General features: G+C 51.7%; 1 protein-coding gene across 1 annotated transcript; it reads right to left on the bottom strand.

Annotated features, from left to right (window-relative positions):
• ADGRG3 (adhesion G protein-coupled receptor G3) lies at positions 1-25,862 on the bottom strand. Its single transcript, XM_066348597.1, has 12 exons — positions 25,736-25,862; positions 21,182-21,326; positions 11,792-11,930; positions 9,256-9,402; positions 8,321-8,455; positions 7,763-7,802; positions 7,498-7,598; positions 7,237-7,349; positions 5,058-5,338; positions 4,768-4,861; positions 3,451-3,734; positions 1-1,367 (listed from the first exon to the last, which is right to left on the bottom strand). The coding sequence occupies exons 1-12, from the start codon at positions 25,794-25,796 to the stop codon at positions 1,258-1,260; spliced, it is 1,650 nt and encodes a 549-aa protein (XP_066204694.1). The 5' UTR covers positions 25,797-25,862; the 3' UTR covers positions 1-1,257.
• Positions 25,863-26,763: the final 901 nt, after the last annotated feature.

Raw genomic sequence — 26,763 nt, 5'->3', positions numbered from 1 at the left:
GAAAGGGTCTAATAATAACTTCTCATCTGTAGAAGGTGCTTGACCATCTCCAAAGCCCACTGGAGAGGCTGGGGGCTGCGTGGGGGCGAGATTCCCTAGCATGGGAATATGAATATGGAAGTGGGTTTGGGGAGGGGACCAAGCCCAGTGCTCTGCCTTCCTGGTCGGGCAGGCTGGGGTGGGGGTGGGGGGCTGTCTTTTTGCATCTGTCCCTCTCTCTCTCTCTGTTTTCTTCCTCTGTGTCAGCTTGTCTCTTAATTCTCTCTCTTTATCTCTCTATCTCTGTATCTCTTCCTGGGTCTCTATTCTCTGTCTCTTTTTGTATCCTACCATGGAAACCAGTACATGATCGCCCACACAAGGTCCAGCCACTGGAAGTGGGGTCTGGCCTCAGATGCTCCCCTGGCTCAGGGCCCTGTCAGGCTGTGCCAAACTCGCACATCCACCTACTAGGCCAGCAAATATTTATTCAGGGCCCTCGACGCAGCAAGGCTGGGCTGAACGGGTCAGTGAGGGCCTCCAAGTATCTGTTCTGCAGGAGCTCCGATTCCAGGGGGCAAACTCCTCCCTTTCTCTGCTCAGCCCAGCCCCCTCCCCGCCTGGCCCCGTGGGGCTCCAGTGTGTGGAGCCCTGCATCTCCAACCCACCGTGACAGCACACCCACTGAGTGGCATCCTCTGAAATTCAGACTCCCAGACACCTGGAGGGCTGGCAGTTCCCTAACTGGTGGGACTTGCTGGGACTAGGGGTAGGGGGGCTGGGAGGACCAACCCCCCCAAAACAAACACCCAGCTCACAACTACCCTGGTGCCTGAGGGGAGTGCACCTGCTGACGCCCTCACTATAGGCGGCCAGAGGGTGGAGAGGCCGGGACAAGGGGCAGGAAGGGAGAGGCGGGGGCTCCTTTGAGGGGTGTGCCAACAACAGACTCCCCTGTTTGGGCTCAGGCCCTAGAGACCAGAAGGTGGGTGAGGGCAGAGATAGGCTATCAAGGCAGGGGGTGGGCATAGCGGCCGGGGTGAGGGTGTCCCTGTGCTGGTAGGAGTCTCAGGACTGAGGATTGTAGGAACCTCAGACTCCCAGGACATAAATGAATCTGGATGAGACCTTCAAGGTCACGTGGTCCAACCTGGTCCCCATTCCCCGCCTCCCCAGCCGCATTGTACAAACATGGAAACTGAGGTCTGGAGGGAAGGCGGGAGCTGTCCAAGGTCACACCGTGGGTCAGAGCTGAGTCTAGAGCGCAGGGACGGCCCCCTAATCGTGTGACACGGTGTGGGTCTGCTCCATGCGGGCGGTGCCGGAAGAGGACTCGGTGCCCTGGCTGGGGAAGTAGAGCACGAGGAACCAGCAGAACATGAAGACACCTGCGGAGAGGAGAGGAGAGGGCCGGGTGAGCCTGGACCCGCCTGCGAGCGGGCGGCCCGGCTGGCCCAGCGGAGGGATATATAGCCTCGCAGTAAAAGTTCAGGCAAAAACAAAACGTACAACTGAACCGGGGTCAAATAGGAATCTGGGAGTCCTTGAAAACATATACAGCAGCCCCCTTATTCGCAGTTTCACTCTGCGGTTTCTGTTTCCCCGCAGTCAATCACCATGGCTGCGTGATCCAGGATTATAGTCCTGCTGACCCGCTGTCAGAAGGTTAATAGCAGCCTAGCGCCGCATCACGGTGCCTACGTCATTCACCGCCCCTCACCTCGTCTCATCCCACAGACACTCGGCCACCTCACAGCAGCCCAAGAAGGGTGAGCGCAGTACAACAGATATTTTGAAAGAGAGAGAGAGACAGAGAGAGAGAGAGAGAGAGAGAGAGCGCACATTCACATAACTTTTATTACTGGATGTTGTCATGATTGTTTTATTTATTTATTTATTTATTACTTTTTTACAGGGACAGAGTCAGAGAGAGCGATAGACAGGGACAGACAGACAGGAACAGAGAGAGATGAGAAGCATCAATCATTAGTTTTTCGTTGCAACACCTTAGTTGTTCATTGATTGCTTTTTCATATGTGCCTTGACCATGGGGCTACAGCAAACCGAGTGACCCCTTACTCAAGCCAGCGACCTTGGGCTCAAGCTGGTGAGCTTTGCTCAAACCAGATGAGCCCGTGCTCAAGCTGGTGACCTCGGGGTCTCAAACCTGGGTCCTCTGCATCCCAGTCCAAAGCTCTATCCACTGTGCCACTGCCTGGTTAGGCATGATTGTTTTTATTATTTAGTTATTGTTGCTACCTTCTCATCATGCCCAATTTGTATGTACATCAAATTTTATTATTTCCTATACGATAGGCACGTATAGGAAAAGACATAGTCTATATAGGGCCTGTACTGTCCACGGTTTCAGGCACCCCCAGGGGGGTCTTGGAAGGCACCCCCTGAGGATAAGGGGAGATATTATTGTCACAGACATACTGGAGGCCTCCTATGTTCCCTAAACACATTATCTCAGTCACTCATCATGGAATCTGGTGAGGTAAGTGTGGGAATATCCCAACTGCAGATGCCAGGCTCTGAGGAGCTGAGTGACTTGCTGGGGTCGTGAGTGGAGCAGGGTTTGCATCCAGGCCTGCCTGTCCTCAGTGCTCCTGGCCATGATGCCATGCAGTTTCATGAGGCACTGGGGGCCAGCCCTGCGTTTGTGGACTTACACCTGCTGGATCCAGGACAAGTGGGTTCCCAGGGGCTCCCCTGGATGGGATGAGACTGAGCCAAAGCTTGGGTAGGGGGTGTTCTCCTCACAGGCGGCTGAGAGGCTTTAAGCCGTGTGCATGAAACGGGGCTGTGAGGACCAAAGAGGACAGGTGCATGCAGGGAAACCTTGACCCATACCCTGGGCACGTGCTGCTTCGCTGGGACATCAGAGGAAGGACCCCGTGGGGGCAGGGAGCAGATGTATCAATCATTTTTTCCACTAGTCACTTCCTTCCTGCTTCCACAGCTCTTCATAGACTCTGTCCCTGTCATGTGGCCATCGCATCACATCACCTTGCCCTCCTGCTCACAGCGAATTGGACCAGAGATGGAACACCCGGCTAAGATGGCCCAATCAGATCCTTGGTTCTCTTAAGAATGCAGAAGAGACTGAATCCGACATTTTCACTAGACTTAGATCATATAGGGTTGAGGTGACCCTATTGAGCAGCCATTTGGGGGCCGTGGGTAGGAAGGGGCCGATGGAGAGAGAAGAATGAGGGAGTTTCCACAGAGAGAAGAAGGGGAGAGAAGAAGGCTACAAGTGGCTCCCGGGAAAAAGATGGAGGAAGTGTCTGCTTTGGTTTGGGTGGCTTTGCCTTGGCCTGACGTCAGCTCCCATGAGGCCAACCAGCCTTTCTGCTCCGAGGTTCCCGGGAGATCCCTGGGTGAGTAAGACCAGCAGCCTTGATGTGAGCATTCCCTCCCCACCTCCCAGCGCCCCCTGGTGCAGACGAGGCCCAGGAGCCTCACCTTGGAAGGAGTTGAACAGGGCGAAGATATAGACAGTGGACAGGCCCAGGGGCGTGAGGATGGCCAGCCCCCAGGTCACGCCCACCAGGCTGGAGAGGCCCAGCACGGTGAGGACCCCCTTCCAGGTCTGCCGCTGCTCGTTGCCTGCCTTGGCGGTTGACAGACTGAAGATCTTCCAGGCCACCAGGCCCAGGACCACCGTACTGAAGAGGAAGGTGACGAGGAAGTAGCCATGGACGGTGACGTAGAGGGCAGAGACACCAGTTTTCTCATGGAACCAGCACCTGGTGGACATGAGTGGCCGTTGGGACTGGGCCAGGTACCCCCTGACCAGCAAGCCCTGGGAAGTCTCCCCTGACTAACCTTCAAGTGACCAAAAAGATGCTTTTTCTTATCCCTTCCCATCAATTGCTGCTCTCCTGGGGCAGGAGCTCTCTTCTGCTGTCTCTTTAGACCAGTGGGTACAAAAGGGTCAATTTGGCCCCAAAGACAAGTTTCGTTTGCCCCACAGCGTGTTGTAAAAAAATTTAATGACCACCCTTTAAAAAGTAGGAGGTTTGGCATAAACACCCAGATTTCTGTGTCTGTTGTAAAACCACACATCTGGCAGCTGCCCAGTAGGTGGCTGTGTGACTGCCAGTCTACTGCTGTCCCCACCTGGGCCACCACCTGCACTGGTGTTACTATTAACGGGAACCCTGTGGCCCCTGCATTTGAGGCCATGCGGACAGGACCAAGGACAGGCACCCCGGGAGGGCATCAGCTCTGCCCCACGACTCCCTGCACTGCAGGGGTGAAAAGCCCAAACGAGCATGTCTATCAGCCACCCCCGTGCACAGATATTGTACAGATGAGAAGACTGAGGCCCAGGGAGAAGACGGGCTTGCCGAAAGTCACACAGCAACTCAGAGGCAGAGCCTTAATCGGACCAGAGCTGATGGGAATGGTTGGGCAGGCTGAGGGGGCTGAAATTCAGCTCAGCATTTGGCATGGCAAGGTGGGGGTGGGCGTGGGGAGCATTTAAAAATATTTGTCCCTAAGTGCCACCCGGGCTGGTGGTAAGCCAGGCTAGAGCACGACATTCTGCCTCCTGGTCCGGTTCTCTCCCCTCCTTCGCTGGACCCCTCGCTCATTGCATCTCCTCTCTCTTGGCCCCGGTTTACCCCTGCAGGTCATAAACTAGCTGGGTCTGAAGATCCTTTGCCTTGATTTACCCGGTCTCCCTCCCGGGGCTCTCTCCCCGCCCCACCTCCCTCTGACCTCGATACGGGCAGCCAGGGACCTGGCGCCGCTCCTGCTCCCCCAGGCGCCACTCACAGCTCCAGTGTGGTCCTGTTCTCTTTGTCCCGGATAGTGTACAGGCCATAGCTGTTGGCACTCCCAGTGCCGATGACCATGACGGCTGGCAGGCCTGGGTGGGAGAAGGAGACGTGGCATGGCTGGCACTCCTGTGGCATGTCCTCCTCCACGACCCCCCGCCCCCAGCGGCCCTTCCCTCAAACCTGGAGCCTGCCTGAGACAGGGAGCCGCCTCTCCCCCCCTAGGCGGTTCCCCTCCCTGACCCTTCAGGGCCAGCCATCCCTTCTGCGCATGCTGGCGGCCCCTACCCCAGCCCACGAGGCTCAGCTTCAGGAAGTAGTGCCCGAAGTAGGTGTTAAAGACCCTGATGACGAGCAGGTAGAGGTGGAAGGCTTCCAGGACCATCCAGGTGAAGACACAGAGCAGGAAGTAGTGGAAGACGGCCCCCTGGGCCCAGCAGGCAATAGAGGACCCATTCGGGCCACGCCCCACATTGATAAAGAAGGTTAGATTCAGGAGAAACAAGCTAATGCTCAGGGCCACGTGGATCTTGGGAGCATCTTCTGAGTTGAACCTTTTTCGGGAGAGCCTGCGGGGAGAAGGGCCAGTGAGAGGCTTCCAGCGGCCACAGCACCCAGGGGCCTCTCCACCCCACCCCCTCTGTGCCACCTCTGCCACAGCCAGACTGTGAATGCCCTCAGGCTCGGGGCCAGGAGCCCTCCCGTGGCCCCCGGATCCTGCTGGCCTCATCGCTCAACTCCAGCTCGATGCTATACAAACTGCCTAGCTTGCAATTCCCTGGGTGCATTCGGCTCTTCCATACCTCCCAGGCTTTGCCCTTACTGTTCCTTCTGCTCTCAGTGCCTTTCCCTGCGCTGTCTTCGACACTCTCCTGGGTGTTTCTCTCTGGAGAGGCTAGATCTGACTCCCCTTACCCCGGCTGTTTACCTTCCCCTTGTCACTGTCTCCCCACGCTGTGACCTGGGGCCCAGCACAGGAGGCAAGAGGGGCCTGGATGGCCCGGTTGGGCGAGTGGACAGACGGCACGGACGCCTGAGGCACAGGAGGCGGCAGGCAGAGTGGGGCTCACAGAGCAGAGCACGGGCTCCAGGCTCCGGGCCAGTGCTTTCCCCCAGTGTGCCCAGGGCTGCTTGGAAGCGGCATGAAGGGTGATGTCTGCTTCGCCTGAGATGCCAGGCACCGGCCCTGGGAGCTGGGGGCAATTCCGCCTGGCACGCCAAGCTAGATCACAGGGCCCAGCAATGCAGCCAGCCGCCAAGTCATGCTCAGCTTGTTGGGGGTGGGCTGGTGTCCTAGGCCAGGTCTTGGGGGAGGGTCGGAGGGGTGGTACCACTTACACCCGTGGTTGGGTCTGAGATGGAGTGGGTGGGGTCAGTAGGAGGGCCCTGGACTGAGAGTCAGGAGACCCCAGGGCTGCTCCAGGATAGGTATGGGTGAGGACGCAGGGGACGGGACAAGCTGGCAGTTCCTGTGGGTCCCTCAGCCACGGCCCAGGCCCGGGAGAGCGTGGACACAGGCTGCAGAGTCTCTGCTGTCCCTACCTGTCCTGTGCTGTGCTCATTCCTCCTCCTCCCAGAAACAGCCCCGGGGTGCCCTGAGGAGCACCTTCTCCACTCTCAGCCATGAAGTTTGGGTGAGGCTGGCCCTTCGTTAGCTCAAACCCATCAGCAGGCACATGACCTGGCCTGGCCAATCAGTGTAGTCTGTTCCTTTGACCAGTGACCTGTGCAGTCATGGGCACGTGGTCCAGGTTAGATCAGTAATACTCAACTCTGATATACATGGGATAGAACTGCCTTGGACACACACACACACACACACACACACACACACGTAAAAAACAGTGAAAACTCAATGAGGTCTGTGTTCTCGTTAGTGTCCCTGTACCAATGTCAATTTCCTGGTTTTCATATTGTACTAGAGTTATAGGAAATGTCATTTGGGGGAAGGCTGGATGAAGAAAGCATGGAGTTCTGTACTATTTTCACCACTTCCTCTTAGTCTACAATTATTTCAAAATAAAAAAAAATTTAAAGACTTCAATTCTGGAACTCAGCTTAGAACATTAACTGTCTGGGCAGCGAAGAGGCTGTGGGGCTGGCATGGGGCTGCCCAAGGCCCCTGAGCGTGGAGACGCTGCCTGACATGACTGACGAGGGAGAGAGCAAGGCTATGAGAGGCAGGGGAGACCAAGTCCTGGGGACGTGGTCCTGGATCGAACCGTACCTGAAGTTTTTCAGTTATGTGACCCACACATTTCTTATTTCGTTTAAGCCGATTTGCGTTGAGTTTCTGCCACTTGTAACTGAAATGGCCCCAACCCACTTCAACTTCTAACCCCATTGCATAGGTGAGGAAACAAAGGCGTGGAGAGAGTATCGGTATAAGTTTGCACAACCAGGGTGCCTTCAACCCTGCACCACTGCGGCCTTTGAGGACAGCAGGGAGCAGGGATAGGTCACCCACCTCAGGACAGTGTAGAAGACAATGGTGAAGACCAGGAAAATCATGGAGGATCCGCAGCCAGCCTGGGAAATTGTCGTGAGGGCCTGCGCGGTGACCTTGTCCAAGATCGGCCTCTGTGGGCAACGCCCCCAACCAGGACCCTATCAGTCGGAGGCCAGGCCCACCTACCCCCAAAGGCTCGGGCCCCTGCCAGGAAGCTCCCTCCCCAGGGCGGGAGTCTGGGCACTCCAGAGCTGCCGGGACCAGGGGGTGGGCTGTTACCAGCAGCAGGGCAAAGAAGGTCAGGTGGTCACAGCGGCAGACAGTCCCCTTGGCTCTGAGCTCTGTGGAGCAGCCCTCTGAAGACCAGTCTCCTGTTGATCCTGGAGGGGAGGGGAGGGGACCATATGGGAGGACAGGGAGGAATAAAGAAAGAGAAGGGGCCAGAGGGGAGAGGAGGGAAGGGAGAGGAGGGGCCCTGCACCCCTCAGGGAGCCCATACCCTCCCCCCCACCCGCCTTTACAGAGAAGGTCCTCCGGACCCTACCTTTAGTCACATCCCAGAATACACAGGTGAGGGTCATGTTCTGAAATCAGACAATGGGAGTCAGGGGAGAGGCGGGGGGGGGGGGGGGGGGGGGGGGGGGAGGGAAGAAAAGGAAGTGGGAGGGAGGAGCGAGGGCAGCATGCTCCCTTGTTGTAGCAGGCGTGTGTGCATTAGGTAGAAAGCCAGGTCACCCCATGCTCACGGAGGAACATGAACTGCAGCATTTGATGGCTGCTGGATCAACGGGTGAGGAGTGTGGGTGTGGTGACAGGCAGTGAGTGGGCGGGTGGCATGTCTGTGGGCCGTGTGCATGCGTGTGGCTGTGCCAGGCCTTGTGAGTGCCTCTGGGAGCACAGGAGTGGGGGGTCCCGGGTAGCATGTGGGCATATGTGCACAGGGCACGTGTCCCTGGCACAACTGTGTGTGCGGGCCTAATGGCTTCTCCTGGGTGGATGTGGAGGGCGTGCGATGCAGAATCCTGGGCACATCTGTTCGCTGCCCAGAGGTGCCCACCCACCCGTCTGCCCCTGAAACTGCCAGGCACGGCGGGGGACTCACAGGAGGCTGGCGCTGGTGGGAGAAGGTGATCTCCAAAGGCTCCGCCAGCCCGGTGACGTGCGTGCGGCCCAAGCTCACGCCCACCAGGCGGTTGTTCAGCACCCTGCTGTCGTTCTCCAGGCTGACCTGGGAGCCCTGTGGGGGGAGATGGGGGAGGCCAGGCTGCAGAGGGGCCGTCCCAGCTCAACCGTGGCAGGGGTTCCTGGGAGCCTCCGGGACCTGTGGTCCCTGCCTGGAGGGCAAAGTCCCAGGCCAGGGGACCAGGGGACCAAGGGGCCATGGGTGACATCCTCCCTGCTGTAGTCTCCTGTTTGGGCGGGACTAGGGTAAGCCCTGCACTCCAGGCAAACTGGTCACAAAGCCATGCACCTGACAGCTGTCCATCACTGGCCTCCGCAGCTCCTCTGCCTCGCAGGGCCAGAGGACCACCAGCCCGGAAATGGAGGGCAGCAGGTGTCTACGGGGTGAGCACCTGACCACGTAAACACTTGACCACACCAGCTCTCAGGCATACACCTGCCCGCATGGGAGCAGGTACAAGCCTCTGGGGACACATAGGACACACTTGCAAGAGCATGGGTACTCTTGCTCATGTGGATTATACATGCACCAGGAATAGGGAATAGTAAAGGGTGTGCATGTGTGTACATGCACAGGGACCCACGAGGGTCACGGGTACACTTGGGATACACATACAAGTCCAAGGGCATTGGTGCCTGCAGTCCAAACACCTGAGTGTGGGTGACCAGTGTGAGTTTGAAGTCCACAGACTCTAGAGACTGTGGTCTGGGATGACCGTGGGCTGCTTAAGAAATGTTCTCCAGAGGTTTATCCCACCACCATCCCCACGGGTTCCTCGGGGAAGACTCCACGTGGGCAAACATTGCCTGGGGGACCTCAGAGCCGCCCGGAGCCTCCCTCCAGCTCCTCCTCACCTTGAAGACACTCCCCGGCCCGATGTCCAGGACAGTTATGGCCAAGCGGACCGCTGACCTGCTGTCCTGCAGGGACGCAAACAGGCTCCGGGGCAGCCGGACTCGGTCAGGGAACTCATGTGTGTCCTCCGTCACCTGCACCGGAATCTGTAACCACAGACCCAGAGGCTCCTTCTTTACCCAGGGATCCCTTCCCCCACCACAGGTCCTGCCACTCTCCTGTGGGCAAGGGAAACTGAGGCACACGTGGTGGGGGGAGGCAGCACCTGAGGACCTTAGCTCTGAGAGACAGGACATCTGGGGGCACAGCCCAAGCTCTGCTCTGTCCAGGCTGTGAGCCCCTGAACAATCACGACACTCACAGAGCCTCAGTTTTCCCAATATGGAGAATGGCCCACAGGGCCACCTGCAAGGCTGGATGTGAGCTGTGAAGGGATGACCTCTGGACAAGCTCATGTGGCAGGCGTGTGAGGGAGGCTCGGCTGTGGTGCGCTGTGGCCAGGGCCCTGACAACCCTGTGGCTCCCAGGTCGTCACAGCCATACTGTCTGGCTTCTGACTCAGGAACAAGCGGAAAGAATAAGGCCATCAGGAAGGGAGATAATGAGGGCAGAGAGGGAGGACAAGAATTCACAGTGAGTGTGATTTCCACCCTTGCTCCCAGAAAACAAATTCTGTAAAAGCTAAGAATGCTCCAATAATAAAATAACGTCCATGGCCCTGACCGGTTGGCTCAGCGGTAGAGCGTCGGCCTAGCGTGCGGAGGACCCGGGTTCGATTCCCGGCCAGGGCACACAGGAGAAGCGCCCATTTGCTTCTCCACCCCTCCGCCGCGCTTTCCTCTCTGTCTCTCTCTTCCCCTTCCGCAGCCAAGGCTCCATTGGAGCAAAGATGGCCCAGGCGCTGGGGATGGCTCTGTGGCCTCTGCCTCAGGCGCTAGAGTGGCTCTGGTCGCAACATGGCAACGCCCAGGATGGGCAGAGCATCGCCCCCTGGTGGGCAGAGCGTCGCCCCATGGTGGGCGTACCGGGTGGATCCCGGTCGGGCGCATGCGGGAGTCTGTCTGACTGTCTCTCCCTGTTTCCAGCTTCAGAAAAATGAAAAAAAAAAAAAAAAAAAAAAAATAACGTCCATGGGTAACTGCACAGCATGTCTTGTTCATTATCCGGCCTCGCTGTTCCCTGGACTGCAGCCTGGTCTCACCTGGTCCTGCCTCAAAGCATCCCACGGGCAGAGGAGCCGGGGAATGAAGGGCTGGAGCTCAAGGCTCCGGCTTTCTCTTCCCAGGCCGGACCCTTGTCAACAGGACACGTGGGTGATTTCTGGAGCCACTGCACGCCCCACGCAGAGGGCTCAGCTCACTGGGTGCCCGAATAAAGGGGGCAAAAGGCCCATCCATCTGTCTCCCCTTCTGCAGACAGACTCGGAGGTTCCTCCTGCCTGTTGCCTGACTCTCTGCCCTCGGCTTCGTTCCTTACAGAGCCTGTGTCCTCGCCATGCCGAGCATCCCTGGGAATGATCGCATCTGCTCCCCCGATAACCTTGAAACTGGGCAATACTACCATCACGTTCCAGGTGGGGAAACTGACGCTAAGGAAAGTTAAGCAATTTTCCCAAGATTGCAAGAGCTGGTAAGGGGCAAGGCTGGAATTTGCGTCTAGATTAATGTAAATTCAGAGACCACCCAGTCAGCCCTTTGCAGGACCACTAAGTGCGGCTTTCCTGGTCTCAGATGTGCCCCTGGGTAGGAGAGCTCATGGGAACTTCAGACTTTGGAGGAGCCGGAGAGCTCATATTACAGATAGGGCTCCCGGGCCCCGAGAGCAGAAGGGATTCTAGCTCTTGTGAGGTGGTGGGGCATCAAGGACTAGAACTTGTTCCTTCACGCTCAACCCAGTGATCTTCCAAACGTCTCATCTTAGAAATCTGGACAATCTGTAATCAGCACCTACTCATCCAACTAACTCACTGGCACCCACCAGCAAGTTGGCAGAGCCTTACCGAAAGGGACACAGGGGAGAGAGGTTTTTTTTTTTTTTTGTATTTTTCTGAAGCTGGAAACGGGGAGAGACAGTCAGACAGACTCCCGCATGCACCCGACTGGGATCCACCTGGCACGCCCACCAGGGACTACACTCTGCCCACCAGGGGGCGATGCTCTGCCCCTCCGGGGCGTCGCTCTGCCGGGACCAGAGCCACTCTAGCGCCTGGGGCAGAGGCCAAGGAGCCATCCCCAGCGCCCGGGCCATCTTTCCTCCAATGGAGCCTTGGCTGCGGGAGGGGAAGAGAGAGACAGAGAGGAAGGAGTGGGGGGGTGGAGAAGCAAATGGGCGCTTCTCCTGTGTGCCCTGGCCGGGAATCGAACCCGGGTCCCCCCGCACGCCAGGCCGACGCTCTACCGCTGAGCCAACCGGCCAGGGCCAAGGGAGAGAGGTTTTAATGAACACCAAACACAGACCATGACTCTCAGAATTCTGCAACATATGCCTGAGGAAAACAGGCCAGAGCCAGCCAACAAGGATGGGGGCACTCTTCACCTCGGAGGGATTCAGAGAGAAGTGCAGGTCTTCTGAGATGTTGGTGCTGAAGTTCATGACAGAAGTCTTCAGGAAAGGTAAGTTCACTGTGTCTGTCAGACTCCCCTCCACGAGATGGGTCTCGTAGTCCAGCCAGTATCTGCAAGGGGTCAGGGGTCAGGGGCAATGTAGGGCCTTGCAAGCAAGCTGAGTTACCCGCTCTCCTGGTCCCCGGCCTGGATGATAGAAGAGAGACCCTGGGCAACGGTCATCAGGCTCTTGGGGCAGGAGGGGTGACCCAGAATATCAGAGGAAAGGCCCTGGGATCACCTAGAAAAAGAAGGGGGGCATGGGGACAATCCAAGCTTGTCCCGAGGGATTCCAGCTGTCCCCTTTAATATTTCATGTTCTTGTCTTTTTCTGATACAATCCATATAACATAAATTTTAATCATTTTAACCACTTTCAAGTGTACAATTCATCATCCCAGAAGGAAACCCTGTCCCCATTAGGCAGTCACTCCTGTCTCTCTTCCCCTAGACCTTGGCAGCTGCTAATCTGCCTTCTGTCCTCCATAAATTTGCTTCTTCTGGATACTTCCCATACATGGAATTATATGACACCTGGTCCTTTGTGCCTGGCTTCATTTACTTAGCATGTTTTCAAGGTTCATCTATGTTGTAACATGTATAAGTATTTCATTCGTTTTTATGGATGAGTAACATTCCATTGTATGGATACATCACATTGTATTTATCCATTCATCTATTGATGGATATTTGGGTTATTTCCCAGTGTTTGGGCCATTGTGAACAGGGTTGCTATGAACTTCACATACAAACGTTTGCTAGACTTTTATTTTTAATTTTCATTTATTTTATTGATTTTTAGAAAGAAACTGGAACATCAATTTGTTGTTCTACTTACTTATGCATTCACTGGTTGATTCTTGTATGTGCCCTGACCAAGGATCAAACCCACAACCTTGGCATATCGGGACAACACTAACCAACTCAGCTACCCAGCCAGGGCCTTGAAGACTTGTTTTCAATTCTTTGGGGGATATACTTAGGAGTGAAATTGCTGGGTCATACGGGAATTCTGCGTTTAACTTCTTGAGGAATCGTCCAGCTGTTTTCCACAGCGGCTGTGCCATGATACATCCCTGCTAACAACGTACATTTCAATTTCTTCATATACTTGCCAATATTCATTTTTCATTTTGTTTTTAATCACAGCCATCTTAGTGAGTATAAAGTGGTATCTCAGAGTGGTTTTATGTGTATTTCCCTAATGTGAAATGATGCTGTGCATCTTTCGATAAGCCTGTTGGTCTTTGTATATCTTCTCTGGAGAAATTCCTCTGAGTATTTTAAACTGTGGGATCATAATTGTGTGGCGTGCGAGCACATCATCACATTTATTGAGTGCTAACTGCATACTGGGAATTCAGTCTTTGGAGACCGAACTGTGTGGAAACTGACTTATGGGAACCGAGCTGTTGTCGAAACCACACAGAACATAGAAATTAATTGGCATTTATTTTACCGCAGCTCCCTCTTGCCTCAGCTAAAATATTTGGGTGAGGGAAGCCCGTAGCGCTCTCCGTGGTACTGAAACCTCCGTGCGAGCCAGGGTTTCTTTTCCTAAACCTGGGGTCCTAACATGCGCTGCCCGGGTTAGGGCTCAGAGAGCAGTGGGAGCAAAAAGCAGATTCAGTCAGGTCAAGGCTGTTGGAAAAGGGTAGCTATGGAGGGCTTTCCAGGGAGACAAAAGGAGGCTTTTATTTTGACATCATTTTTGAACACTCACCATTACCAAGGTAAAAAAAAAACACAAAAAAACAAAAAAGACAAGGAAACCACAGGAAAAATATTGCACAATATGAAGAGCAAACCATGCAAATATGTGCAAATATACTTGGGTGGAGCAGGCAATTAGAACACCATCAAGCCAGAAACAGTGGGGTGGCGTTGTCCAAACCCACTGATTGAGTTACACCAATTGAGTATAGCTTTTATTTACCTTTTAAATATCTAAGCAGACAAGTACTGTGATTGTTGTTACCAAATAAAATTGTAAATCCTATTTTATATATATACATAATATATACAATATATAATATATGTAATATATTATATACAATATATTATCTAAATATATAATATATATTTTACCTCATGCACTTAAAAAATTTCTTGGCTTCATAAAACAGCCCAATTTACTTTCTCAAGGACAGACTGAGAAAGCTCTGGCTCTCAGAGCATTTAAAAAAAATGTTGTAGTTGTGAAATATCACACATTTTTACAGTCTAAAACAACATTGACACCCATTTAAGCATTCTTGTCTGATATTAATATCCTTGTCTGATATTAATTATAGACACCCAGATTTCTTTTAGTTCATGTTTGCCTAATACATATCTTTAAACATTGTGCCTGTTTTGTTTTTTTGCTTTTTGGTTTTATTTTGTTTTCATGGCAAATGGTGTGATATTCAACAATTTGTCTTTTACTTTGGAGGAGATATCTTGACATTACATCTGAATGCCCAGAATATTCAATTAGGTGATGGGCCCTGAACTCTTGTGGGGTTTATCTTCCACCCTCTAGTTCACATATGTCTTCCTAGGACATCTTAAGTATGTGCCACTTTCCTGCTCATCAAATCTAATCAGCACGATGCTGTCAATATGGTGGGCTAGTGATGCCTTGTGGAATGTCAGGGTTAATCCGGTCCCTGTGGACTATGTTATGACAGCGATGAGGAGAATTGGCACAGATCTGAGGAAACACTGTGAAAGAATACTGTTGGCTCTGCCAAGTTAAAACAAACTGCATTTGGTAGTTCCTGAAAACTGGTGTGGAGAAAAGAGTATCAGACATGTAATAGCTGCATACCAATGACCAGGGGCTGTGTTAATTGATTCAAGTAAACATGTTTGTCTGAGACAGCAGCTGTAATTGGACTCACTGTGTGATCAAGTTAATGATGGTCCACAGTCATTCTCCAAGACCCACCTGACTTCTGCTGAGTTAAATGGAGTTGGGATAGGTATTACCACCCCTGCGTCTTTCAGATCTTTCATGGTGGCATTAATCTCTGCAGGGGTGTAGTTTTATTTCTGGTTTACTATCTTAGGAGAAGACAGTCCAGGAGCTTCCACTTAGCTCTTTAATGAAATGCCACCCCCCCACACACACAGTTAGGGAGAATATATCTGCGTTATATATATATATGCTAAGACATATATCCAGTATATATAAAGAATCTGTAAAACTCACTAAAAGAGTTCAAACAACCCCATAAAACAACAATAAAAACACTTAAAAAAGGCATTTCACAAAGAGGATATCACAATGTCCAATAAATATAAAAAAAGGTGGGCCCTGGCCGGTTGGCTCAGCGGTAGAGCGTTGGCCTAGCGTGCGGAGGACCCGGGTTCGATTCCCGGCCAGGGCACATAGGAGAAGTGCCCATTTGCTTCTCCACCCCTCCGCCGCGCTTTCCTCTCTGTCTCTCTCTTCCCCTCCCGCAGCCAAGGCTCCATTGGAGCAAAGATGGCCCAGGCGCTGGGCATGGCTCTGTGGCCTCTGCCTCAGGCGCTAGAGTGGCTCTGGTCGCAATATGGCGACGCCCAGGATGGGCAGAGCATCGCCCCCTGGTGGGCAGAGCGTCGCCCCTGGTGGGCGTGCCGGGTGGATCCCGGTCGGGCGCATGCGGGAGTCTGTCTGACTGTCTCTCCCTGTTTCCAGCTTCAGAAAAATGAAAAAAAAAAATATATATATATATAAAAGGTGTTTCACTTCAATGGTTAGCAGGGAAATGGAATGAAAATTATTTGTGCTACAGCACACACCTGCCAGAATGGCTAAAATAAAAAAGCAGACAAGACCAAGTGTTGACAAGGATGTGAAGCAACTAGAACTAACTATATACTGATCATGGGTGTGAAATTTGGTCAAAGCACTTTGGAAAACTGACGGATTCTGCTAAAGCTAATCACGTGTCTACTCTGTGACACCAATTGCACTCCTAGAAGCACACCTTACAGAAAAACATGTTCACCAAAAGACATGGACAGGAATATTCATAGCACCACTATTTGTATAAGCCAGAAACTGAAGACCACCTAAACATCCTTCAGTGAAAAAATGGATAAATGAGTTATGGTTTACATATTATGTAAAACACAAAATACTAAAACAAAATACACCAAAATGAAAATAATAGTTATCTGTGGAGAGTAAAAAGAGGAATTTTTTATTTCCCTTCTAAAGCTATTTTCTAAATATTTTGTAATGAGTATGAATTACTCTTATAACTAGAATAAGTTATTACAATAAAGAACACTCAAATTTATTGAGATCCTACTATTTGCTAATAAGACTTATAATGTATTATCTCATTTAATCTCAATACCACGAGGAAGGTAAGGGAAAGAGATTAAGAATGAAGGCTTTGGGGCCCTGGCCGGTTGGCTCAGCGGTAGAGCATCGGCCTGGCGTGCGGGGGACCCGGGTTCGATTCCCGGCCAGGGCACATAGGAGAAGCGCCCATTTGCTTCTCCACCCCCACCCCCTCCTTCTTCTCTGTCTCTCTCTTCCCCTCCCGCAGCCAAGGCTCCATTGGAGCAAAGATGGCCCGGGCGCTGGGGATGGCTCCTTGGCCTCTGCCCCAGGCGCTGGAGTGGCTCTGGTCGCGGCAGAGCGATGCCCCGGAGGGGCAGAGCATCGCCCCCTGGTGGGCAGAGCATCGCCCCTGGTGGGCGTGCCGGGTGGATCCCGGTCGAGCACATGCGGGAGTCTGTCTGACTGTCTCTCCCCGTTTCCAGCTTCAGAAAAATACAAAAAAAAAAAAAAAAAAAAAAAAAAAAAAGAATGAAGGCTTTGGAATGGTAGTAAAATGACCACACTGATAATGAGATCATGATAACAGCTCGCCTGTCTGAATTAGGTATTCAATGCTTGTGATAATTCTACAAGTTAGGTGTTATTTCAGCTCCATTTGACAGATAAGGAAAGAGGAATGCAAGCTGCCCAAAGTTTAAGGCCACTTATGAGCACCGGCAGTATGGCCCCAGTCTGTATCAGTATACACCTCCCCCACTGCTTTCTTCTAGACCGAGGTTCATATCTGACTTTGCTATTTACCTGCTGGATAACTATGGCCAAGTTATTTAACTTTTTGGAGCCTTGCTTTTCTTATCTGAAAAATGGGTTAATAACAGAACCTACCTCACTAGGATTGTGACGATAAAGGAGGTAACTCTGTTAAGTGATAGAGCCAGAAACAGAATCTACATCTTCTGATCCCGGAAACCATGCTTTTCCCAAAGTGCTGCCCCCACCATACGGTAGCACAGGGAACAGCTTCCTGGAGCTAAGAAGCCACTGGAGTAGCTTTAGGTGGGGATGGGAGGACATTCAGGCCACAGAAATGAGGTGGTTCAATCAGATTGCGGTCCTGACACTCAACCTAATAACACAGGCTTCCCACTCATGTTTTCAACAAATATGTGCTGAGTGACAACTGCGATTCTGTCATGAGTTTCCCAGAAGAGCTATGGGCAACTTTGATTGGAAGGGAGGGGAGGGAAAGAGAGGATCAAAGTAGAGATGTTTTATTCTAAGCCCTTTCCTCTCCCTCAATCCAATAGCTCTTGGTTTCTTGGTCTTATTGATTCTATATCATACAATCTCTCTAACCCAGTGGTAGTCAACCTGGTCCCTACCGCCCACTAGTGGGCGTTCCAGCTTTCAGGGTGGGCGGTAGCGGAGCAACCAAAGTATAAATAAAAAGATAGATTTAACTATAGTAAGTTGTTTTATAAAGATTTATTCTGCCAAACTTAGCAAAAATCTAACATAAAGTACTTGGTAAGTAATTATTATTATATATATTCTTTAACTTGCTATAACTCTGCTTTATAAATTTTATAAAGTAAAGTTACTTCCCTACTTTATAAATCACCATTACTGTGGAACCGGTGGGTGGTTAGAAAATTTTACTACTAACAGGGATACAAAAGTGGGCGGTAGGTATGAAAAGGTTGACTACCCCTGCTCTAACCCATCCCTCCTTTCTAGGGCACAGTGCCGATTGTTGTTGTTGGTGGTGCTGGTGGTCTATCCCTCACTCTTACCCAGACTACTGCACTTCCATCTTACCTGGTCATGGCTTCACCTGCGTCACCACCTTTGTATCCTTCCCTGGAGCCTGAACAATCTCTCAAAAATGCAAATTGCCTATGCTCTGCTTCTGTGTAAAATATATCATTGTTCCGCCCCCTCCCACATTGGTGTAGCTTACACAACCCTTCATGCTTTGCACCCTACTTAAATTTTCAGTCCCCTAATACTCCCTGAAGTACTGCTGCCTGTACCTCCTAACATTGCTTAAATCCAACTAGAAAACTCCTATGCAATCTTTTTTTTTTTTTTTTGTAATTTTCTGAAGCTGGAAACTGGGAGGCAGTCAGACAGACTCCTGCATGCGCCCGACCGGGATCCACCCAGCACGCCCACCAGGGGGCGATGCTCTGCCAATCCGGGGCGTCGCTCTGTTGCGACCAGAGCCCTCTAGCACCTGAGACAGAGGCCATGGAGCCATCTCCAGCGCCTGGGCCATCTTTGCTCCAATGGAGCCTTGGCTTCGGGAGGGGAAGAGAGAGGCAGAGAGGAAGGAGAGGGGGAGGGGTGGAGAAGCAGATGGGTGCTTCTCCTGTGTGCCCTGGCCGGAATCGAACCCGGACTTCCACATGCCAGGCCGACGCTCTACCACTGACCCAACCGGCCAGGGCCTCCTATGCAATCTTAAAAATCCTTTAATGATATCCCTCCTCTGTGAAGCCTTGGCAGACTTGTTTCTTTTGAGCTAACCTGGTACCTTGTCTCCACTTGTGTATGACCACACTCTAGAGCAGGGGTCCCCAAACTACGGCCCGCCGCATGAGGCCCCCTGAGGCCATTTATCTGGCCCCCCCCCCCGCACTTCCAGAAGGGGCACTTCTTTCATTGGTGGTCAGTGAGAGGAGCATAGTTCCCATTGAAATACTGGTCAGTTTGTTGATTTAAATTTACTTGTTCTTTATTTTAAATATTGTATTTGTCCCGTTTTGTTTTTTTACTTTAAAATAAGATATGTGCAGTGTGCATAGGGATTTGTTCATAGTTTTTTTTTATAGTCCGGCCCTCCAACAGTCTGAGGGACAGTGAACTGGCCCCCTGTGTAAAAAGTTTGGGGACCCCTGCTCTAGAGCATGGTTCTCAAAGTGTGTGCCAGGGCTCACTGGTGCACCCTAGAAGATTTCCAGATGCGCCCCATGGTATTCCAGAGAAATATGTGCCTGTTGGCGACCAAAAAACCAACAGGGTTTTTGGAGTTTAGATTTTTGGGGGACAGAGGTGTGGAGAATTGGCTGTAAGTTGACTGTCTGCCCAACCCCCCACCTCACTTGCCTAATTAAGTTGCAAAAGGCTATTAAGCTGTGGTGCTGGATTGTTTACACTACCCCCCATGTTCTCCGGAAAGACTGGAGGCAAGTTTCTTCTATTGTTTGTTTGGTGTAAAGTTAAGATTTGCTAATGGCCTCACTTTGCCCTATAAATAAAGCAAGATGTGGGTTTTGGGTGCTTTGTTCTTGCCAGCAGCAATTACAGGGCCCTTCTGACTCCATATTTTTTTAATTCCACACCATTCCCACTCAGGACCTGGAATTACTAGCTGTGCTGGTTCGCAGCATGTGTCCAGATATAAAAATAAATATAGTTACTCTATTATACCATTTCACTATGGAAATACCACTTTTTGTTAACACATCATTATATTATTTTTAGATAAATACACCCAAATAAAATGGATAGATTTTTCAAAAAGAAGCATGATATTGAAGAATTCGATTCTGAAAGTGAGCAAAAGTTAAGTGTAAATAAAATAGGACTTGAAGTCAGAATTTAATTTATAGCATTTTTCATCACTTAACACTGAACAATACGATTGAATTAGAAACCCATTCATGGAAGTTTCAAGTGATTTTGGTTTAATATTAACAGAAGAAGAAGAACTGGCAGCTATATCCACTGATCGTGGATTGATGATTAAACATAAGGAATTGTCTCTTGAAGCCTTTTAGATTTCTATAAAAGAAGAATATGTGACAATATCTAAAAAAGCTTTGAACATTTTACTACAATTTTCAACATCCTTTTTATGTGAATTAGGATTTTCTACCCTCAACACAATTAAGAGTAAAAAGAGAGAAATTCTTCAATGTATTGATGAGGAAATGAGAGTTTGCCTTTCAAATATATGCCCAAACATTGAAGAAATCGCTAGGACACATCAGGCTCATGTTTCTCATAAACACAAGAATGAAAAAACTTAACACATTCACGCCAGGACCTGCTGAATTTACTAAATCTTACTAAGAATGTATTTATATAAGCCCTGGCCGGTTGGCTCAGTGGTAGAGCGTCGGCCTGGCGTGCAAGGGGTCCCGGGTTCGATTCCCGGCCAGGGCACATAGGAGAAGCGCCCATCTGCTTCTCCACCCTTCCCCCTCTCCTTCCTCTCTGTCTCTCTCTTCCCCTCCTGCAGCGAGGCTCCATTGGAGTAAAGATGGCCCGGGCGCTGGGGATGGCTCCTTGGCCTCTGCCCCAGGTGCTAGAGTGGCTCTGGTTGCAACATAGTGACGCCCCGGAGGGGCAGAGCATCGCCCCCTGGTGGGCAGAGCGTCGCCCCTGGTGGGCGTGCCGGGTGGATCCCGGTCGGGCGCATGCGGGAGTCTGTCTGACTTTCTCTCCCCGTTTCCAGCTTCGGAAAAATACAAAAAAAAAAAAAAAAAAAGAATGTATCTATATATATAAAAAGATAACTTTTTTGTCATTTTTAAAATTTTTTAACTCCTCTTTTTTACAAATTCTAAAAAGCATAACTCAAAAATGTAACATAAAATAATGTCAGAATAAATTTAATTTTGTCGTATTTATTTCTTATACCATTAAAGCACACTTGGACTTTATTTATTTATTTTTATTATTTGACTTAATTATTATAACATATTTCTCAGAAGCTTGTATATCGTGCACCTACAATTATTTGTAGGATCTTAAATGCGCCCCGACTTCAAAAAGTTTGAGAACCACTGCTCTAGAGTCATCATCGTTTGGGTTTGTACCTGTCCCTCCACAACTCCCAATGGGCAGGGACAATTGGTTTATCTTTGTATTCACTGGGTCAAAGGGGTCTCAGTGGGTGGGCCAGAAAGAGTGTGGGTGTCAAACAAGAAGGTGGAAGGGAGAGACGGGAGCAGCACTTTCTGGGATCATGGGGGCTAATAGCTCCCCTTTCCTCCTCCCCATCCTTGCAGGAACCCCAGATTCCTGCTCCAGCTCAGGGGGCCCCATTACCTCTGCAAGTTTCTCAGATCACAGGCTTCATCCCCCGACTGGCTGCACTTTGCAAAGCACTGAGCAGTCCCCCCAAGTTCGAAGTCTCCGTAAAGGTTCTCATTGATGCGCCCCAGGCAGACATTCCTTGGCTCCTCCTTCTCAACTAAGGGAGGAAGGCAGAGTGTGAATGGGCTGGGTGGGGGGGGGGCAGCAAGGACCCCAGAGTCTCGCTGTGTGGGCTGGAATCCCAGCTCTGTCCATCCACACTGTGTGCACTTGAGCCGGACTCCTACCTACCTTGGGCCTTGGGTCCAAAGTGAAAGGAGACACTACTCCCATTTTACCGGGCCAGGGGGATATTTTGGAGAAAGTGTGTATGAAGGACTTGGGTATGTGACTCTGTAAATAAAAGGGTTACTATATTAGTGGTAGCACCCTTTACCTCCTCCTCCAGGGAGTCTGCCTGGCTTTTTTGCAGTTTTTCTACATGAGATTTTGCAAAGCCTTTGCAACTCTGGCCTCACGGTATCACCCTTGGATGAGTTGGTCTCCGTTTCCCTCATTCCCGTTACAACCCTCAGGGCTATCTCCTGAGGTGAGTAGGGAAGACAGCAAACTGAGACCCCTTGAGCATGGTAACTGGGTAAGGTCATCAGCTAGGTGAAGATGGCTCCAGGACGAGAGCCCAGCTCTTATGACTTTCAGTTTAGTTCCCTTTCACCTGGTACAGGGGATGGAGAGGAAGCTTTGGGTCACTTAGGAGCGGTGTGACCCCAGACAAGTTATTTCAAGTCTCTAGCTGCTCAATCTTCTTATCAGCCAAATGAGGCTAATGAGGCCTCCCTTGCGAGTTCTGGGGAGGATTAGCGATCACAGCACAGAGAACATAGCTCAGTGCAGGTGTTCAATAAACCAGTTGTGTTTACTCCGGGAGGTGAGAACTTCTTTGGAAAACTGGCTGTTTGTATCTTTATGCATTTATGCTGGATGAATAGATGTGTCTACATATTTATCTATCGCTCAACAAATGTAATACATACACAGTGTTAAAAAAAATTAAACCTTACCCAAGGACATAAAATAAAATGAAAAGTAACAGTCCCCACTGCTCCCAAGTTACACTCCAGAGTTCACCAACTGTAACAGTGTATTGCACAACTTTCCGGAAATTTTCTTTGCAAATATTTATATGTAAACCATCTCAAAATTTACATGGAGGGGATCAGCAAGTATAGGCGTCATTTTTTATACATATATGCGAGCTATTTCATGGGGTGTTGCAACACTAATTCGATGGCTCCTCTGCTGGTGAACATTTAAGGTTGTTGTTTTTCCATTTTGAACAATGCTGCTTACACCTTTGTCAACTGGTGGTAAGAATTCATAGAAAATATTTCTACCACAGGAATTTCTGTGTCAAAACATATGTGTCTTTAAAAACTGCTAGGTATTATTAAACTTCCTTCTACAAGGGTTATAGCTCTCACTGACTCCCAAAGTGAGCAAGCGTGACTATGAGAAATACTCAATTTCTCTGAATCCTAGACTTTACCAAACTTTCAAATCTTTGCCAATCTGAGAGGTGACACTGAACTTTCCTTTTTGCTTAGGAGGGGTTTGAGCATCTATCATTAAGTCTTTTCCCATGAACAGCGTTGTGTCAAATCCTTCACCCACTTTGAGGGGGGTTCTTGACAATCTGTCCATTTTCACCTCCCCCGGCACACCAGGAACTATTGGGGGGCTTCCTCTGGGGGGGTACAGTGCTGGGCTGAGGTGGCCAAGGAGACATTTGTTTTTTATTCCCTTCTCCAGGGTTGATTTTTTTTTTCTTAAATCATGTACATGATGACTTTTACAATGAAAGAAACTAATTAATTTTAAAGAGAAAAATAAAATAGATGGTAAAGATACTGACAGACCAAAGTTAGAGTACATGTAATGTTAAAAATAACATTTTAGAGTGAATTTTATAATGACGAGCTCTGTGTGTGACAAGGGTACACATTGTTATAAAGCCACTTTAAGTCCCTGGCTGGTTGGCTCAGCAGTAGAGCGTCGGCCTGATGTGTGGAAGTCCTGGTTTGATTCCAGGTCAGGGCACACAGGAGAAATGCTCATCTGCTTCCCTACCTCTCCTCCTTCTCCCCCCTTTCCCTCTCCTGCAGCCATGGCTCATTTGAGCAAGTTGGCCGCAGGCGCTGAGGATGGCACCATGCCTCTGCCTCAGGCGCTAAAATAGCTCAATTGCTGAGCAACAGAGCAATGCCCCAGATGGGCAGAACATCACCCCCTTGTGGGCTTGCTGGGTGGATCCTGGTCAGGGCATATGTGGGAGTCTGTCTCTCTGCCTCCCCACCTCTCACTTATTAAGAGGAAGGAAGGAAGGAAGGAAGGAAGGAAGGAAGGAAGGAAGGAAGGAAGGAAGGAAGGAAGGAAGGAAGGAAGGAAGGAAGGAAGGAAGGAAAGAAGATTTTAAATTGCTGTTAGACGTTAACAGCATTGTTAATGTCTGCATTAAACTGGTGCATTGTTTAATGGGAAAAAGCACATAGAAGATGAGCGTGCATATAATACGATCCACATTTGCTTTTTAAATAAAAGAGGACAAGAAAGAAGGAGGGATGAGAAGGGAAAATGAGGGGAAAGGAGGGGAGAAGAGGGGAGGGAAGGAAATCATCAACTCGAGGGGAGACACTGCGCTCTATACGAGCCCACTATGTGGCTGAGGGTTAAAGAACAGCTACTATGATGGGAGTTAAAGAGCCTCCCACCTGGCCGGCCATTCAGTATTATCTCAATCATGTGTGTGAGGATGTTGACAACAAGAACATCGTGCAGAGAAGATTATGAAATACCATTTTTGTGATTATTTCTGGAGGACACTGGAAGCATTTAGCCCAGACAGGGAGACCGTGAACCAGGCCTGTGTGTGGAGGGTGCCAGCCCCCTGCAGGTCGTCTCTCCACATCTACCATTCCGCTCTGCCCCGGAGGCCGGACTCTGAGGACTGCCTCAGTCTCGATTCAAATGGGGGGCGGCTGGATGGAGGTCCAGGGCAGGAGGGCAGGGCGGCACTGGCCGCTCCTCCGGCCCACACAGCCCCTCCGCAGGGCTCTCCCCCAGTGACCTGCTTTTCTCTTCCGTACCCACAGCCTCCCTACCCTGTGACCTCTTCTTGGTTCCCCTGGCCCTGCCCACACCTTTGTAGAGTGTCCCTGTATTAGAGTGTGTCTGCCTCCTGCTGGGCCCCCCCTAGGCCCGCCCTGGATTCCTTTGAAGCCCCTACCCCATCACTGCTAGACTGTGAGCCCACTGAGGGCAGGGACACGTGCTGTACCCGCACAAGGCCGGGCATTGTGCAGAGGGCACCATCGTGCTTCACGAATGGGCACTAAGCCATAAATACACACAAAGGGCGGAGCCTCACCTTCAGGTATAAACATCCCGTGGCCCCTCACGCCATTCAGTGGCTGGCACTTTCCCTGAACCAGAGCCCACACGTCACCACAGGGTGAACTTGGCCAGTGAATTACAGCTTTTGTGAAGGGCCCAGAGTCCTTAGGGTGCCCAGTGAGACCATGGGACAGCCATCATTGTTTATTAAGTTAATTGATCCATCAGGTGTTGCCCGATGGCCTGCTCTGCACCGCCCCTCCCCCCCCAAGCCACCAGAAGGACAGCACTGTCATTTTTCACCTTTTCCTTGGGGGGGGAGGGGGTAGAGACTAAACTTTGAACTTCTCTGCATCTCCCAACATTTGAAAAGGAGAGGGCTCTTTAAAGCTCAAAGTGCTTAATCCACGTGCCCAAAGCCACACGACCCCGTGTGACCAGACACATGGGGGACAGGCATGCGGGCCACTCACTGGGGAGCCAGCAAGGCGCCAGCTGACAGCAGTGAGCAGAGAGCGCCCCCTCTGCCTCAGGGGCCACTGCAGGCGTCCCAGAGCAGCAGGAAGGGGACGGGGAGCTGGCCAGCTGGGTGGGGGCGAGAGGACGGCGTTCCTGGGAGAGGGGACAGCAAGGACAAGGCCCTGGAGAACGGCCCCCTGTGGACAAGGCCGAGAGTGAAGGGGGCAGAAGAGCCTGTTCTGGGCTTGGGTGACTGAGAACTACGAGGCCATTGTGGGGACAGGGAGAGGGGAGCCGGTGGGAGGTGTAGGCGGGGAGGGCAGTGCAAGCCCCATCCGCCTGCCCCTCTGCCAGGCCTCAGCCCCGGGAGCGGCCCAGCCCCTTCCCCCAGGAGCTCAGAAGCCAGCTGAAGAAGAAGAGCTGGTCTAGGGCCCACCTGTGCCCCAGGGCCAGGCCTGCCAGGAGACACAGTCCAGGCGGGGGAGTGGGAGTCCTCTCCACACTCCCTCCATCTCCGGGGCATTGTGGGGAAGCAGAGGGGATCGGAGGCCCATGTGGACCAGAGCTTATCGTGATGACGTCGAACTCAAGGACGAGGTTAGAGAAGGTACTCAGACCTTCAGGGTGAGCTCCTTGGACACCCCTCCCAACCCTGTCCTTGTCCCTGTCACTGGGTCTCCTGGGCTCGGCAGGAGGGGATGAGGAGCAGCTGCTCACCTGAGGCCAGGAGCGGAAGGGGCAGGAGAAGCAGGACCCCCAGGGCCCGGGGTGTCACCATCCTCGGCCAGCCTTTCCCGCGCAGGCAGGAGCCTTGTGGCTGTGTGTCCGCTGTCCCGGCTATGCAGGGCCCTCCTGCCCCCCTCCCCTGCAGCGTCAGAGCTTCCTGTGGCCTCTTGGTCACCCTTCCTGCTCCATGGCGCCATCAGTTGGGTTGTGAAAGGTGTGGGGAACTGGGCAGTGCTCCTCATCTCGCCCCGTCCTGTGACCACCTGCAGAGGAAGCCAGACCCGGCAGGAGCTGCGGAACCCACCCAGGGACCCGCTCCAGGGCCCCACCTGGGAGGCTGCAGCGGGGCTGGTGACCACGGGGCTGGCGACCAGCGGTCCGGTGCCCACAGAGGCCTCTGCACAGGGGCAGACCTCTCGGGAGTGGTGATAAGCACAGGCTTTGGAGTCAAGCACTCCTAGCCCAGGCTTTCCTCTCCCAAGCGGGAGCCTCTCTGGGCCTGTTTCCTCCTCGGTAAAGCATACAGCTGTGGGCTGCCTCCCGTGACGGGGTCGGGGTTGAGGGCACTCATAACATGTGGGACACAGAGCCCGGCTCTGGGGATAGGGATGAAGATGCGGATGAGACCTCGGCTCACGCTTATGGTTTGAACAATGCCGGGCTCCACTCCATGCCTACCGGGGGCCCGGGAGAAGAGAAGGAGCCAGCCCAGGGGCCCTGGCGCTGCCCCTCCGGCCTGGAGAACAGGGGAGGCAGGATGGGAGGGGGCGGGGACAAGAGCATGGGCGCCGGGGATTGGTCAGGCCCGGGCTGACCTCCGTCCTGGCCACTTCCTGGCTGGACCAGCTTTCCTCAGCTGTCCTTACTCTGACCCTCTCACAGGGCATGTGGAGAACACATGAGATGAGGCCTGTGGAACTGCTCAGTCAATGTGCATGGCCATTATCATTATCATGTTATGATTATCACTACTGTGAAATCATGGCCATCGTGGCCCAGCTGGTCACAGTGGCCCAGAC

The sequence above is a fragment of the Saccopteryx leptura genome, chromosome 9 (genome assembly GCF_036850995.1).
Source record: "Saccopteryx leptura isolate mSacLep1 chromosome 9, mSacLep1_pri_phased_curated, whole genome shotgun sequence".
NCBI lineage: Eukaryota > Metazoa > Chordata > Mammalia > Chiroptera > Emballonuridae > Saccopteryx > Saccopteryx leptura.
Note: the sequence above shows the minus strand (reverse complement) of the source record. Positions and strands in the feature narration are given on the sequence as shown.

Coding starts and splice junctions, on each gene's coding strand:
- ADGRG3 (XM_066348597.1), bottom strand. CDS start 25,796: ATGGTGACACCCCGGGCCCTGGGGGTCCTGCTTCTCCTGCCCCTTCCG. Junction 7,803..8,320: donor CCCACCAGCGCCAGCCTCCT/GTGAGTCCCCCG, acceptor GTCTGATTTCAG/AACATGACCCTCACCTGTGT. Junction 7,599..7,762: donor ATTCTGGGATGTGACTAAAG/GTAGGGTCCGGA, acceptor CCTCCCCTCCAG/GATCAACAGGAGACTGGTCT.